General features: G+C 51.1%; 1 protein-coding gene across 4 annotated transcripts; it reads left to right on the top strand.

Moving 5' to 3' along the window:
• Positions 1 to 1271: 1271 nt before the first annotated feature.
• On the top strand, positions 1272 to 15800 carry POGK (pogo transposable element derived with KRAB domain). Of its 4 annotated transcripts, none has more exons than XM_069480905.1 (6): positions 1272 to 1445; positions 2773 to 2906; positions 8092 to 8218; positions 8954 to 9055; positions 10373 to 11858; positions 14025 to 15800. In XM_069480905.1, exons 2-5 carry the CDS (start codon positions 2775 to 2777, stop codon positions 11842 to 11844), a joined length of 1833 nt encoding a protein of 610 aa, XP_069337006.1. In that variant the 5' UTR covers positions 1272 to 1445; positions 2773 to 2774; the 3' UTR covers positions 11845 to 11858; positions 14025 to 15800. The 4 variants fall into 4 exon arrangements, with proteins under 4 accessions (XP_069337006.1, XP_069337005.1, XP_069337003.1 ...); XM_069480904.1 differs by lacking the exon at positions 1272 to 1445 and adding an exon at positions 1760 to 2337 and having other exon boundaries at positions 2773 to 2879; XM_069480902.1 differs by lacking the exon at positions 1272 to 1445 and adding an exon at positions 1760 to 2337.
• The last annotated feature ends 798 nt before the right edge of the window (positions 15801 to 16598 follow it).

Here is a 16598-nt window from a genome sequence, read left to right as displayed (position 1 = left end):
TGGGTTGTCAGCTACGATGGCACTTCCAAGATACGTTTGTCATACTATATTTTATGTATTAAGAGCACGCCAAACAGTGGCCTTTCCCACTGCAGACAGAAGTAAAATCACACATAAATAAATAAGAATGGCCACAAAAAGTTGCAGAGACAAATCTTTCCCAACAGGTACTCGGGTCTTAGAGACAATCTGAAAAGTTTGACAAACACTCTCTCCTTGAACAGCCTCTTCCCTGGCCCCCTGGCCAACACCCCTCGCCCCCATCACAACGTTTTGCATGCCCAACCCAGTTTTAGCAAGAATCCTGCTAAGTCAGTTTAGAGAGAATATTCCACCCTTGATATCTGATCATCATTGATATCTGATCACCCTGGCAGATCTTCCGCAAGAATCCTGTTAAGTCAGTTTAGCCAGAATCCCTCTACTCTTGGTTTCCTCTCTGTAATTTTCCATCCACTGACCCTCTTCATTCTGCCCCTTGGCTATAAATTCCCAGCTGTCTTCACTGCGTTCTGTGTTGAATCCCGTCTCTCTCCCCAATTGTGATAATCTTGACACCTATCTCAATAACCCTGAATAAAGTCTTCCTTACTCTTTCAACCAGTATCAGAGTAATTTTTTCTTTAACAAGTTCCCAACAAAAAACCCAAATCCAAAATGCTTTTCTGGAATGAGGAGAGAGAGCGTCAGGGCTTCTCGGATCACTTTCGCTGTATTGTCCACAGAGACGCAAGTGAACAACTCCCCTGAACGTTCTGCAGATGGAAGATCCTTCTATTCACCTTACATTCTTGGGATTTAACATGCAACAACTTCAAAAACCAGGAAGTTCCTTCTCCGTGTGTATTACCAAGTTCTGGACGTAACCCTGCCAGAACATTCTTCCCCAAAGACCTGTCCTCATGCCCCTACACTCCCTTGCTCGGTTCGTCTTCAGGCTCCTCCTGGAAGCGGCGGAGAGAATGCCGAGTGCTCGTGCGAGCAAGTGCACCCACCGGCGAATGCAAATGAGCACATGGATGCGCACCCACGCTACACTCGGTTACAAACCAAATCCGGGCTCTTCCTGCCTCATCCCGCCGAGGTCACTCGCGGCGTGGGAAGCAGGCGGCGCCCGGCGGGGCGCACGGCCGCCGCGGCCAGCGAGGGACGCCCGGGCGGCGCGCGGGCCGGCCGGAAGCCGCGCCGGGAGGAGGGTCCGGGAGCTCGCCCGGGCGCCGTCCCCCGGCGCCGCCGAGGCCTGCTGACATCAGCCGCGCTCCTCCCCTCGCCTCCCAACACCCTCAGCTCCCGGCCGGACCCTCCTCCTCCCACCACGTGTCCTGCCCGCTCCCTCCCGAGGGGCCGCGCGCACTGGAAGCCGGAGAGGCGGAGAGGATGGCGCCGTGACCGCCGCGCCGGAGCCCTCGCGTCCCCACCCCGCGCCCCGGCCGCTCGGCCCGGCGGTGAGTGCGCGCGGGCGGCGGGGCGGGGGCGGCGCGGCCCCTCCCCCAGGCCCCGGGCGGCGGGGCCGCGGCGGGGGCGGGGGCGCCGAGGCTGCACCGCCGCCGCCGCCTTTGTTGCGGGCCCGCCGGGGGCGGCAGGTGCGCCGGGGCCGGGAGGGGGCCCGGCGGGGAGGCGGGCCGGGCGGCGGGGCGGCGGGAGCGCTCCCGGCGCGGGGCCGCGGAGAAAGGGAAATGGGACAAGATGGCTGGAGAAACCCGAGCGCGCCCGGGGGCGCGGCGGCGGGCGGGGCGGCGAGCGGGTCGGCGGGCGGCGATCTGGCCGCGGGCACCTTCGCGCGCGGCGGCGCCCCTCCCACCCCCGGCCCGGAGCCGGCGGGGAGGCCGCGGCTAAGTTCGGGCCCCCGCTGCGAGGGTCCGAAGCCTGTCCTGCCCGCCCCGGACCCATCCCTGCCGCGTTCGCCCGTCTTTTTCGGAAATATCGAAGAAGCTGCCTTTGAACTCTGGAGGGATCTTTCCTTTGAAGTCCCGGAGGATGCGGCCCGCAAGATGCACCCTCGCTCCACGCCTGGGAATTGCCCACGCCCCTAGAAGGCAGGAGCGTGGCCCATTGTACTGGCCTATGAGCCGGCGAATAGAGAATTTGCGGCCCAGAAGCGACGAGTCATTTCCCGGTCGGGCGGGCCCTAGCAGATTTCTGCACCTTTTGGGGTATCCAGGCGTACCCCTCACTGTGTGTCACTGACTCCCGGGTTAGCAAAGTCCCTTAAGGCAGAACAACTATTTTCTGAACCAGCTTTTGGACAGAACCTTTGAATTTGGAAAATCCAGATGATGAGCCTTCTGAGCCAACCACTGCCGATGCTTAACTGCCTTCTAGTACCGACCCAGTTGAGTAAGTGTCCTATCTGTGTCCAGACACCTTCGCTGATAGGAAATCAGCGCTCCTCCGCTCCCTCCGATGCCTGTTTGGGCCGTACTGGCTGTGAGAAAGTCCTGTTTGTCAGTGCCTGTTCGGAACCTGTTCCGGGAATGTTTACCCTCTGGCCTCGGTTCTGCCCTTCAGCCTCTACAAGCCGGTCTGGTCTCTTCTGTAGATCGCTTTTAAATATTTGAAGGCAGCCAGATACATTATCTACCCACCCACAGCCCCTCTTATCATAATTAAATATGTCACCTTCTCGCCTCCTGGCCGATTCTATTCCCTTCTGTCCAGCCAGAACCATGCTTGGGGCAAAAGAGGTTTGTGTATGGCTGGGCCTCCCCACCTGGTGGGGTTTGGAGAGGTCACACTGACACCTGGTTTCTCTGAACTGAATCTTGCTTGCAGAGATGGAGTCCACAGCCTACCCTCTCAACTTGACCCTGAAAGAAGAGGAAGAGGAGGAAGAGATTCGGAGCCGGGAACTGGAGGATGGCCCCGCAGATATGCAGAAAGTACGAATCTGCTCGGAGGGTGGATGGGTAAGTGAGAAGGCGCGGGGTCCACCCAGGCCTGGGAGCCAGCCTTGCTTTCAGTCTCCTCCTCAGGCAGACATGGGAAGTAAAAATAGCCCAGCCCAGCCACGGTGTGTTTGCATTCCTGAGAAAACACCCCTGTGGCTTTAAAAGGCAGTGCAGAGAATGGAGGAAGTGGTCATGGGAACAGTCCCTTCAGCCATGGAGCTTGTCATCATTAATTGGGAAGTCCTAGAAGCCAAGACCTTGTCTCTCTCCTTCCCACATTTCGCCTACACCTTGCGCGATGCCAGGTACACTGTAGGCACCAAATAAATGTTTGCTGACTGACTGCTGGTTGAAGGGAACCACTTTAGGTGAGACTCGGGTCACGGAGCTGACAGGAAGAGAGTTAGGCCAGTCGGTTCTGCACGAGTACCTCTTAATCGTAGTTCACGCAGGACTGCAGGTCCTCCTGACCTGGATTGAAATGGTAGCAGCAGGGAATATGGAGATTTAGCGTATTCAGACAGAATAGTGGGATGGAGGTAAACCACACAAATGTAAATGCAACAGATATTTATAGTTACATATACTCAGTCACAGTAGTTACTGGACTTCACGGTGATTAGGCATGAGTGATAAACATTTGAAGCAACAAATTGGCATTGTTTTCTCTGGCTGGTTTTCAACCGTGCACAAACATTATCAGTATATGTAATATCCAAGGAGAGTCTCTACCCATAGAACCACGGTACTTCCAAATTGTTCAGTCCAGACCCCCTCCCACATTAGGGAACTGGGGTGCAGAAAGTTTATCTGCTTCACCCCAAGGATACACATGTACATGGACATTTATTCTTAAAAACAGGCTCCCTGAGCTGTACTCTTAAGAGTAATGCCTTTTGCTGTATGTATATTATACCTCAATTTTAAAAAAAATAAAGCGCAACGCAACCCCAGACTCTGGGTTTGCCAGTCTAGCTGTGGAGGCCACGCTGCATTTGTGTCATCAGTGTTCTTTGTCCATCCCATCCTCCTCCACGGTTCTGATCTGGGCGGGAGTCGGGACCATCTAGCCTGGAGCGAGTCGTCAAGGCAGTAGAAATCCTGGGCTTTGAGGCTAAACTGGCCAACCCAGAACATCTAGATGGAGCGGAGAACCTTGGAAAACGGATGCAGTGAAAGTGAATACATTGGGACAAGCAGAAAGGAGCAAGGTGAAGACTGTGCTGGGCTGGGCAAGAAGGAAGTAACCAGAGGAGCTGGAGGGGCCGGGTGGCTTCGTGGGGCTGGGGATTTGGCATTTGTGGCCTCCAGGCATCTGTCCTCCATCTCTGAGGTTACAGAGCGCAGTGCTGGGTGTAAAGATGGGATCCTGTCCTTGTGGAGTTCGATCCTTATGGAGGTCCTAGTCTCGTGAGCGAGACAGAGAGGGAAACATCAGAGTGAGTGCAGCAGGCAGAGGCAGTGGTGGAGGTCGGCCAGGGTGGGGAGGCCTGATCCAGGCTGGAAAACTCAAGGGGCTTCCTGGGCAAGGCCTGGTCTTGAGTAGTGAGCTATTTTGCCCTCCTTCCCCCAGCCCTGGACATTCAGCAATATCTAAAGACACTTCGGGTTGTCATTCATGACTTGGGTAGGGGTTGCGGGTGGCAGATCCTACTGGCATCTAGTGGATAGAAGCCAGGGATGCTGCTAAACATTTACAAGGCACAGGATCCCCCCCCCCCCCCCACCCCACACACACACAAAACAAAGAGTTATCTGGCCCAAAATGTCAGTTGGGCTGAGGTTGAGAAACCCTGCTCTAGAGCATTAAATTAGGGGAAGAAAAGAATTGAGTCTGTTTTTTAAATATGTGTTTTGGTTGTAGAGAATTATGTTAGGGTGATCAATAAAAGCTTTCCAAGCATAAGAACTGTGCTGTATATTAAGATAAACTACCGTAGAATTGGAGTAGAAATACAATTTCACATAGAAAAGAGAAAAAAATGTACTTTGAACTGAGTCTTAGTCATGAGTGGAAGCAGCCGAGGGAGGGAGGGGTTTGCACTCCAGGCCAGAGGACAGCAGGAGCAGCCGGGGTGTGCAGAGTCAGGAGCAGCGCCTGCAGCTGGAACCTGAAGTGCACGGCAGGGAGTGGAAGGGGATAGGCCAGGCAGCCAGGAGGACGTCGTGTGCCAAGGAGTGTGAGCTCTCTCCTTCGCTGTGAGGAGTGAGTCCTCAGCCCATCTTGCTAAGGGAAGCCCCAGGCTGTCTAAGCCACCATGCTAAGATTAAGTGGCCTGCTGAGAAAGCACAGGCTTTGGAGTCAGACCTTCTAGCTGTGACCTTGGGCAGGCTTCTTGACCACTCTGTTTCCTTACCCATGGAAGTGGGGTAGTAATCCCCATGTCCCTAGCTTATTTAAAGCATTCGATGAGAGAATGTATTTCTGTAGGAGGGAATGCCTCACACGGTGCCTGGCACACAGCCCATGCCCCATCCGTGCACCTGTACAAACTCATTCCCCTGTGGTCCCCACCACCTGTGCCGGGGGCTGTGAGGCTTCATTGAGCCTGTGCAAGGGGTAAGCACTTCACAACAGTCACCCTTCCAGAGAAGCCCGGGCAGGGCAGGGCATACAAGCTAAAGGAAGCACACCTATCGAATGCAGCCTTGATCTTCTGAGGGAAGGGAGGGGGGCCCCTACCTGCAAGGCCAAGAAAGGGTGTCTGGAGGTTGCACGCAGACTGCCTGACTTGTCGGTTTCGCTCAGGGCTGGCCCTGTTTACCTTCTGCTGTGTTCGGCCAGATAAAAGGCCGCTGTGGAGCGCGGAGGCCTGCTCAGCAGGGCCTGGCCGGAGGCTTGCTCACTCCCCACAGAGGGTTGCTGGGAGGAGAATTTCTGAGCCGCTGGAGCATAATGCGAGCTTGTTTGAAGATGCTCCGTGGCCCCGTCAGGAATAGGAGATGAGTCCCGCACTGGCCTCCGGCCTTCTCACAACTGCAAGGCCCTCACACCTAATGTTTTCCCCAGGCCAGAACCTGTTACCCCCGAGAGTATTGCTAGCCCCTCTGGAATGACGCGCACAGCCAGTCCTGTGTCCCGTTTTATCAGCAAAGGGAAAGGGACTATAAATAGGTATGGCCTAGATCTGGAACTTTCTAGGGAGAAAAGAGGCCAAAGGGAGAGTTGTTTAAAAGCCTGGGAAGTGGGAAGGGAGTGGGGTGGAAAATTCCGGGGCTGACTGGCTCTCCAGGTTGAGGACGTCTGCAGAAAGCCTGGAAACCGAGCCATTTTTACCCCCTAGTATTTCACACTTAGCGATTTTCGTCCATTCTTACTCCAAAGAGTAGGCTCGGCTTTGTGACAGTTAAAATTTCATGATTCTCTGAAACTGTTCCAAGTGGAACAAAAGAAGGGAGATCCAGAGATGATTCGCCTACGTCCTTTATTCAAAAACACATTTTTAAGTGGCTGCTAGCTAAGCAGGTGTCCTAGGCTTAGGGAAACAAAAAGGGATAAGCACAGGTTCTGTCCTGAACAAGTTCATACCCTAGTGCAGGGAGCGGACGAGTAAACCTAAGGAATACTGCAGTGTGACAAGTGCCACTGTAGTGTTGAGCCCAGGGCATCACGGGAACGTGGGTGTGCTCTTGGCATGGGACAGAGTGGGCTTCCTGGGGGGCAGGGTGTCTGTGCTGTCTTGGGAGATGAGTGGGTGTCAGCCAGGCCAGGAACGGGGAGGCCCGCTGAGGCCCAGGGAGAATGTGGGCCAGGGGGTCGAGGTGCCGGGGGACGGTTTGTTCAGGAACTGCAAGCAGCTGAGTACAGGTGAGCGCGCAGGTGCGGGAGGGTTGAAGGTTCGTCCTCAGGGAGGCAGCTCTGTTCTCTGCACAGCCAGAGCCTTGGCTTCAGACAGCGCTGGATCTAAACCGCAACCCTGCCGCTTCCTGGCTGTGTGACCTTAGCCTGCAAACGAGTCCTCTCTGAGCCCATTTCTTCCCTGATTAAGTGGGGGCATCTCTGCTCCCACCCAGGGTTGTTGGGGAGAAATAAATGAAGCAGTCACAAGGCTTTTCCTAGCAGGTGCGCCTGAGGGCTGTGGGGTGGGAAGAGAGTGAGCGGGTGCGGGAGGAAGGCCGGTGTATTCCAGTGACTGATGGCCCGGCGCCTGGACGGGCTGCAGGCTGTGCAGACACTAATTTTCTAAGCCGAGGAAAGGCAGTGTCATCATCACCCAGCGCCAAGATACAGCTGTGCGGAATGGCTTTGTAGGCGAGCGTACAAAGTATCCAGAAGCAAGCGGCCCGGTGATCTCTTGCCACTAAATACGGTCAGCTTTGGAGCAGGATTTTTAATGACTAAAAGAAAAAAACGTAGTAAAAAGAAAAGCAAGTCATTTAAAAAGCAGAGGAGATTGATGTGGGTGGCTTAGCTGCCTTTAGCTCCTGAGGAGCCCCCTCCTGCTGGGGAAGAAGGGGGTGGGGGGTGGAGTCTGTCCTTGGGGCTTTCTGCCTACCTGGTCTGAGATCAAAGCAAACTGGTTTGCTCTGGCGTCTCATTCCGTAAATTAAGCTCTAATTGCCCTTCTCTCCTCTTTGTGCTCTTGTGGATTGGAAAGGCCAAGCAGGGCCCCTTCTTTCGCTGGTTCCTCCCTGGGTGGCTTTGGATTCCAAGTCATTCGGGTTCGTGCCCTGGAAAACCACAGGGATCCCATGGGGAGCATTGATGCTATTCGAATTAACAAACCAACCCGCCCCACCCTAGGCTGAGGGTCTGACTGGAAGGTAGCGGTATGGGTTGGGATGAGGTGTTGGTGGGGACACTTTCTCTGGGTGTGGGTGGCTTCCATTTCTGGGGTCAGGGGTGAGCTGTGAGCAGCTGTCACTGCAGTGCATCAGGATATTATGTCCAGTGTCCCCCAGCCGGGTGATCCAGCAGTAGAGAGTTTTCTTCTCAAGGTGCTGCTTTCCTTATCTGTGAACTGAGGGTGGCAGCTGCCGTGGTGACGGGCAAGAACTCAGCAGGGCACAGGAGGACCAAGTTCTTGCCTGTGTTTGCCTCTAGCAGCCGTGTGAATGTGGACAGGGTCCCCGGGTCAGGGCCCCTTACCTGCCCTGCCGGAGGAAGGGCTGCCCCCAGGGGCCTGTAAGATCCTGTCTGGTCTGAGAGCCTGTGTCCGCACGTACCTGTTCATCACTGAGAAAGGCCTGTTCACTGTTCCAGGTACCAGCCCTGTTCGATGAAGTGGCCATCTATTTTTCTGATGAAGAGTGGGAAGTTTTGACGGAGCAGCAAAAGGCCCTGTACCGGGAAGTCATGAGGATGAATTATGAAACTGTCCTGTCCCTGGGTAAAGCTTTTGTTTTCTTTTGTCTCCTGGAAGCTCCGAGGCCAGAGAATTGTTTCCGTGTCTCTCTTCTCTGGTGTATCCAATGTCCCTCTCTCCTGAACTTGGACTCTGTCTCTTCAGTGTCTGAGCCATTTAATTTCCTATTTTTGATTTGGGCAGTGTACAAATATTATGTCCTTTGACTCAGCAACTTGTGTCACTTCTCAGAAATTCCATCATTCGACCTAGGCATTGGCATTTGAAACAAACACACAAAACATAACCTTAGAAATGTCACCCTGGGTCTGGGCCTGTGTTCCTTAGGAAGAAAGACAGACCCCGTTATCATCCTGTCAGCTTTGGAAGCTTGGGACGTGCCCCCAAAGAGTGTTTGCTCCCCACTCCCCCAGGACGGGTGTCCTCCATCTAATCAGAATGTAGCCATTCGGAGGGCTTTTCCAGTTTCCTCATACAGGCACCACAATGTTCATTGGATGAGTGGCTGCATCCGCCCACTTTGCTGCTAAATGCAGTTCTGTTTCTGTTGTTGCTGGTACCATCCCTCGTTAGCAGAGATTCATAAATCCCCTTGGGCCGACCTATTTCCCAGCATATTTTTTCTTTAAGCATCCCTGAGCCTTTCCCCTCGTTTTTCGCAAAGGAGGGGAGGGTGTCTCTGAAATACTATAAAGCACTCCTGGTAGCGCTCCGGGACAGTAACTCACAGCTGTTACCCGTTTTATTTCCTGTCAACAGAATTCCCATTCCCTAAGCCAGACATGATCACTCGGTTGGAAGGGGAGGAGGAGGCCCAGAATTCCGACGAGTGGCAGCTCCAAGGAGGGGGCACCTTTGCAGGTACTGGGAACAAACCAATCCAGCATCCAGCCACAGGGGACCATTGTGAGGCTGGGTTTTCAGTTTCTGTGTATAAATACATTCCGTGGGGTATTGAAGCGTGAGGTAGAAAGATGAGCTCTGGAGTTTAAAAATCCCCCTCTTCCCGGCGTTAACTGTGTGACCTAGGCAACTTCTGTCACCTCCGAGCTTCCGTCTCTTCCTCTGTCGGCTCTGGGGAGTATAAGGCTTGATGTGCGGCCTTGTACGTGGATGAAGTGAAATGAGGCTTGTACAGCACTTGGCCCAGCGCACATCCTGGGTGAGCTGGGCCATCCCAGCGCAGCACACGCCCCTGCACACTCTGAGTTAGCTGGCTTTCTGTCCATTTCACACTGGATGGAAAAATCAATAGCGGCCGTAGTACACATTGGAGCAAATATGTCTAAGAAGTACTTCTTTATCGAGAAAAATGGTTAGCAACGTAGCAGTCAAGTAAATATAGCGTAGCTCCCAGACAGCCAGAATAGCTTTATTTTTCTTTTCTGTAGAGGTAAGAGTTTAAAATGCCGTATTTCATTGACTCTAGGATACGTTTTTTTCCCCCCACCACTTCACCATCTCTGAAACTGGAAGGCCTCTTTAAGTCAGTGGCTTGTCATAGCTTCCTTAGTGGCATTTTTTTTCCTTCCTTACTGGCACATAATGGTGCATTCTACAACTGATGGCATTTTAGTTTTGGTGAAATTTCCCCCAAATCATATCCAACTTCTGTGGCCACCTTCTAAATATAAACATACGGTGAAACCCAGTTCTAACATCGGTGTGCAAGAACTAATTTTCTGCCTTACAAGCTTAACTCTGTTGAGTGTGGTTTTTCCTGTAGGTTTTCTTGGTTCAGGAGATGTGATTCAGCCCATGACAGCACCCGGATTTCTGTAATATTACGTGGCAGAATGGGTTACACTTGGCTTCTCGTTCCCATAAAAATTATTTTGACCTAAACGTGGCCCCTAAATTGTTTAGTGCCTCTGTTCAGTTCCCAGCTCTGCCTCTTTCTAGTGTGGCTACCCCGATGCACCCTGTCACCTCTGTCCCCTCCCTTTCCTCGTCTGCAGAGGAGGAACAGTGATGCAGTTATTGAGAGGATTAGTTGTGGGTGATCCACGGCAGTATCTGGCCTATGGAGGAGGACTTAGGCAATGGTTATCTGTTATTAAAGTTACTACTTTTGGTGAAACTCAGATTAAGGTATTCTTTGCTTTTCAACCCAAAGAGTTACGGTATAAACCATTTTACTTCCCGGCATTATTTTTGCCCCTCCCTGTCGTCTCCCAGACAATGAAGAGTCGGACGTGAAGCCCCCGGATTGGGCCAGCCCGGTGAACGCTGCCGCCCACTTTGCTCAGCCTCAGCACCTTGACAGCTTGGGCCTCCGTCTGCCTCGGGACTTCGCGGAGCTGCCCGAGTGGAGCGAGGGGTACCCCTTCTACGTGACCATGGGCTTCCCAGGGTACGACCTCTCTGCGGACGACATCGCTGGGAAGTTTCAGTTCAGCCGGGGCATGCGCCGCAGTTACGACGCGGGGTTCAAGTTAATGGTGGTGGAATATGCCGAGAGCACCAACAACTGCCAGGCTGCCAAGCAGTTTGGAGTGTTGGAAAAGAACGTTCGAGACTGGCGCAAAGTGAAGCCGCAGCTCCAGAACGCCCACGCCATGCGCCGGGCATTCCGAGGGCCCAAGAACGGGAGGTTCGCCCTGGTGGACCAGCGTGTGGCCGAGTACGTCCGATACATGCAGGCCAAAGGGGACCCCATCACCAGGGAGGCCATGCAGCTCAAAGCCCTGGAAATCGCCCAGGAAATGAACATTCCGGAGAAAGGGTTCAAGGCAAGCTTGGGCTGGTGTCGAAGGATGATGAGGAGGTATGACCTGTCTCTGAGGCACAAAGTGCCTGTCCCCCAGCACCTGCCCGAGGACCTGACTGAGAAGCTCGTCTCGTACCAGCGCAGCGTGCTGGCTCTGCGCCGGGCGCATGACTACGAGGTGGCTCAGATGGGGAACGCAGACGAGACGCCCATCTGTCTAGAGGTGCCATCGAGGGTGACTGTTGACAACCAGGGCGAAAAGCCTGTCTTGGTCAAGACGCCAGGCAGGGAAAAACTGAAAATCACGGCGATGCTCGGTGTCTTAGCTGATGGGAGGAAGTTACCCCCGTACATCATCCTGAGGGGAACGTACATCCCCCCCGGGAAGTTCCCCAGCGGGATGGAAATCCGTTGCCACCGGTACGGCTGGATGACGGAGGACCTGATGCAGGACTGGCTGGAAGTGGTGTGGAGACGGCGGCCCGGCGCGGCGCCCAAGCAGCGAGGGATGCTCATCTTGAATGGCTTCCGGGGCCACGCCACCGATTCCGTGAAGAACTCCATGGAAAGCATGAACACCGACATGGTGATCATCCCGGGGGGCCTGACCTCGCAGCTCCAGGTGCTGGATGTGGTGGTCTACAAGCCGCTCAACGACAGCGTGCGGGCTCAGTACTCCAACTGGCTTCTGGCCGGGAACCTGGCGCTGAGCCCCACCGGGAATGCCAAGAAGCCACCCCTGGGCCTCTTTCTGGAGTGGGTCATGGTCGCGTGGAATAACATCCCAAGCGAATCCATTGTCCAGGGCTTCAAGAAGTGCCACATCTCCAGCAACTTGGAGGAGGAAGACGATGTCCTGTGGGAAATCGAAAGCGAGTTGCCAGGAGGAGGAGAGCCACCAAAAGAATGTGACAGTGAAAGCGTGACTGAGGGCAACTGAAGGGAAAGTTAAAGGTAATGGTGAGTTAAAGTTACCTAAAGTTAAAGGTAAAGGAGAACGTGCTTAGTGCCTTGCTGGTTGACGTGTTTGTTCTACAAACACATTTTTCTTTCCATTACTTTTTTCAAGTTGTGTTTTTTTTTTTTTTTTTTTTTTTTTTTTTTTGAGACAGTCTCACTCTGTCACCCAAGCTAGAGTGCCATGACATCAGCTCAGCTCACAGCAACCTCAAACTCCTGGGCTCAAGCGATCCTCCTGCCTCAGCCTCCCCAGTAGCTGGGACTACAGGCATGCGCCACCATGCCCGGCTAATTTTTTCTATTTTTAGTAGAGACGGGGTCTCACTCTTGGTCAGGCTGGTCTCGAACTCCTGGGCTCAAGCGATCCTCCAGCCTTGGCCTCCCAGAGTGCTAGGATTACAGGCGTGAGCCACTGCGCCCAGCTCTGCTTTCAGGTTCTTTTAGAGCCTACAGAGCAGTAGTGTAGATAAATCTGAGGCCATCAGAGTTTTCTCCTCTATATGAAACTTTTATTGCTTAACTTACTTCGTGTGTATTTTGGTCTGCAGTCTGGACCCAGAAGCACTTGTGTGATGCATAAAATGAACAAAGAGTGAGCTTCTAGAACATTTAATCTGAGAGCCATAAGGTCAAAAGAAGTTATTTGGGCCTGAAGGAGCATCATCTGACAGTGCTCAGCTCACACACAGTTTTATCTGAAAAGCCAACTTTTTTCTGACCCTTATAAATTATGCTGAACATTTAGGCCAATCAGTGTGTGCCTGATACACTTGCAACAGTTGTACTGACTCACACTGGCCCGCAGGACCATGACCTGGGGCGAGCACTCAGTGTGCCTTCATACTGTGTCCTCAGGCTGCAGTCCTTGGGTGGTCTGTAGTATGCCCACCATGGAAATAAAAATAATAGCTTCCCCGTGCTTTTCCCTAGGGAGTTCAAGGGTTTTAAGGCATCATCTGAGTCTCATAATGACCTTCACATGGAGTGGGCAATTACAGTAATTTCCTGTAGTCAGCAGATGTCCGAAGGAAGACATTTTTAAATGGAATCATTTTGCACCAAAAAAAGAAAAAAACCAGGGTACGGATCTAGAACTCCAGTGAGGAAAGTTTGAAGGCTGAGGATGATAGGCTTGGAATTTTCAGCTGAGTATAAGAAAGGAGCAGGTTTAAAAGGCAATGAGGAATGGGGGCCTAACAGGGACAACACTGGTGAAATGAGCCACCACCCCCCGCCCGTCCCCCCACTCCTTGAGAGAGGAGGAGAGTGGCCATGGGCAGTAGGGGACACACAGAACAGCTCCTTTACCTTCTGGTTCTCACTCCCCCCCCCCCCCAAATAGAAGGAAGAAGCTGTCTCTCTTCCAAAGGACCTGAAGCCCTCTTGACACATTCTTTGTCTTTCTTTTAAAGTATAATTAGGTGTTTCCGCCCTCCCTGCTCTCCAAATGAAATGCTAAGGAAATCTCTCAGCCCCCTTCATGCTGTCAGTACATCTGCTTTCCTTGAGTGGCTTCTGTCTCCTTGTTGCCCCCAGATCAATCTGTGCTTGTGTCACTGAACCCCACTGTAAATCCTGAGGTCTGAATTACAGTGGAGCAAGGAGAAGTTCTCGTTATTACATTCAACATCACCAAAATTGCCTTTTTCCCCTTATGTCCCCCACTTGTTGAAAAACCCCACGGATTCAGCCTCCCTTTTCTGCTCACCCTTTCACTGCCTCCGTTGGATACCAAACTTGACCTACAGCGAGTTTGTATCTTTTCCTCGCTTACCTTTTGCTTTTCCCTGGCCTTGTTAGGTTGTATTTTTGTGCATTTTTAATTTTCCACTTTTACTACCTCAGGGACTTGATTAAAAACCGGCAGATGAGGAAAGAGGGAAAAGCTAGGCTAAGCTGCAGCTATCGGCGTGGCATTTACTTCTGTTATCGGTCGTGAGCTCTTGCTCCTCTAGACGGCCACGATTCTCTGCAGCTGCTGAGGAAGTGATGGAAGTAGACGGATTTGTGGTGAGAGAGAGATTTAGGAGATGTGTGGGCACAAAGCTGCCTCTCGTCATCCATTTGGAAATCTGACTAAAGGAATTACTGAGTTTGTGAAAAGTTAAAAAGATATCCAGAATTCCAAGGGTTAATTCACACTTAGGTTCTGTTTTCCAGCAAATGGAACTGTGATTGAAACAGCTGGGGAGAATTCTTGAGAAGATTATTCCTGAAAGTATGGATGCACAGCGAAGAACAGGAAAAGGCCATGGGGCCTGACCACACCCTGAGGTGTCAGAAAAGTCTAGGACCCTTAATTTCATCAGAGACATGATTAGAAAAGAAACTGCTTCTGCTCCGTCTCTTGTTTTGGAGATTACTTCATCTGTCCATCAAAAGAAACCTGTAAGTATGAAACGAACAAAGGTATTTCCTGGAGAAGAGACCATTTGTTCAGCACCAACAAGAGACTCGGCATATGGGCCCGACTCCAGTGGTGTCCTTTCTATGGATAAAACCTCAAGGAAATGTTTTATTCTGCCTTTGAAAATGCTTCCAAAAGGAGACCCACACAGGTCGAGACTACAGAGAAGGCTTTGTAGAAATGTGTCACTTATATGTACCTGCTACTTACACGTTTCCTCTTTTGGGAAAAATGAGATACTAATGATAACAAAATTAAGACATAGATGTACTGGCCTGGTGCCAGCAGATGGCTTTTCTATAGACAAACTAGGTTAGTGTGGAAGATATAGGTTAAAATAAAATATGCTGTTTTATTTATCTTCCCAGTCTGGTTGGCAGCTAGACTTTTTTAGGGTCTCATTTAATGGCCCTACTTTTTTCATTATATTTAATGACAGGGCAGGAATTAGTACCCAAGGTCTTCTGTTTCTCAGGCTGCCTACAGAAAAAGTCACTATAAATTATCTGCTTGTCTACATGGTACAAGGCCCACTGACTCATCTGATACTTGTTTTGTTAATTTCTTTAATATTTTTTATCACAAGGGTAGTGGGAGGGCTTGAGTCTTTAGCCACGGCTGTTTCAAGACTTCAGATCTTCTAGGTCGTCAAATTTTGACATGATAGTAAGTTGCATTCCCACATAAGTTGAGTGTTATGAAAACATTCCTTGAAAGCTATCTGTGCTACAAAAAACATGCCAGAGCCTCATAGTAAAAGCCGTTGCTAGAAATGTCATTCCCGTGTCAAATCTGGCTAACAGGCTGCCATACCCACTTTTTCCTTCCTGGAGACTCAGCTCATCTGTATATTACAAACTTTTTGGCATCGTGAAACATCAGTTTCTACTCAGGTACTCATATTCCTGTTAGTGATTCACCCTTCTGATCTTTTTAAACTACTCTTCCCCCTAAAGGGGGGCAAATTTCACTTAATTTCTAGTATCTGAATACCTTTCAGTATTTGGCTTGTTTCCCCAGTTGCTTTTACCTCTGCTATATTCCTGGTCATCTCAAATGCCATCTAAACCCGGCTGCTCCATTCCAGAAGTCTCCGCTCCCTGCAGTTCTGCCTAATTTTTCGTTTACTGTCCTAGTCGCTGGCCCTTTCTTCAAGTCTTATTTCACTTGCTCTGGGAGCTTAAAAGATTTGACCAGATTTTCGGTTCCTGCCTTGGAGCCATAGTTATCCTGCCAAGAAGAGTAGAAAATGGGTTCAACTCCTGTTTCATTCCACCAACACCGCCGTGAGCCTCATCATCAGCTGAGAGATGATGCCTTACAGGTTGCGTAGCACTGGAACTTTCCTAGAGTGATGGCTCTGCTGTCAGGGTTTTTCTGGGCTCATTGTTCCACTGACTTAATTGTGATCTATGCCTAACGGAGCCCCAGTGTACAACTATTGTGCAGAATGGCTGTTACCCTAGAATGACTAGAGCACATATTGAGACATGGTTGTACTCCCTGGTAGATAGCAACTGACCCCAACAATAAACTTTGATAATAAAGACAACAGGCCATGGTGGTTTTATTTAATTACCTGTTAGCATTGTGAAAAGTTACATTTCAAGCTATCGTCTACACTTTCTTCTCCATCCGGTTTGGGATCAGCGTATTACACCCTTGAATCAAATAATTGTTTGTGGGATGCAGTATAAGTAACGTTGGTGTCTCTGCAGACAAAGGGAAGAGGATGTGTGTGGTTTTACGGGCCTTTACGGGTGAGGCAGGTCTGGCCTAGACAGCTCTTTTCCTCAAGCCGTCGTGTTCTGGATGCTCTCAGGAATGGCACATTGCCAAAATCACACGGACGACATCTATCAAGGGATATGAATTAAAAATGAGGGGAAAACATGCTAACAAGTGAATGGATAGAAAAGAGAAGTTAGTATCCTGTTTTCATAAATTTCTTTTAAAATGAAACGATGATGAACTCGTGTCTTTTTGTTATATGCTTTTAGTAAAATTAGTCCTGGCCGTTTTCTATGCCCATACACTTAAGTAGTAGTCGGCTCTCTAAGAATAATCTGGACCTTTTTTTTTCCCCCTTTTTAAACCATTAGAATTTAATGCTGACCCAATCTGTTGACCACACCCTCCAAGTCTGACCCCGAAGACTGAGCTTCCTGACCATGACTCTTCCTCCCGGAGTCATTTTGGTATGAGTCAAGGACCTGATGGGACCCAGGCATTTATCTACGGTCAAAAGAAAATAATCATTTAGAAGACAATTTGTGAGATGTGAGAACATCCCAGTCACTTCAGGCAATGGAAGGGAGAAATATTTA

The sequence above is a fragment of the Eulemur rufifrons genome, chromosome 8 (assembly GCF_041146395.1).
Source record: "Eulemur rufifrons isolate Redbay chromosome 8, OSU_ERuf_1, whole genome shotgun sequence".
Lineage (NCBI taxonomy): Eukaryota > Metazoa > Chordata > Mammalia > Primates > Lemuridae > Eulemur > Eulemur rufifrons.
The sequence above is the reverse complement of the archived record's forward strand: the minus strand, read 5'-3'. Positions and strand labels throughout refer to the sequence as shown.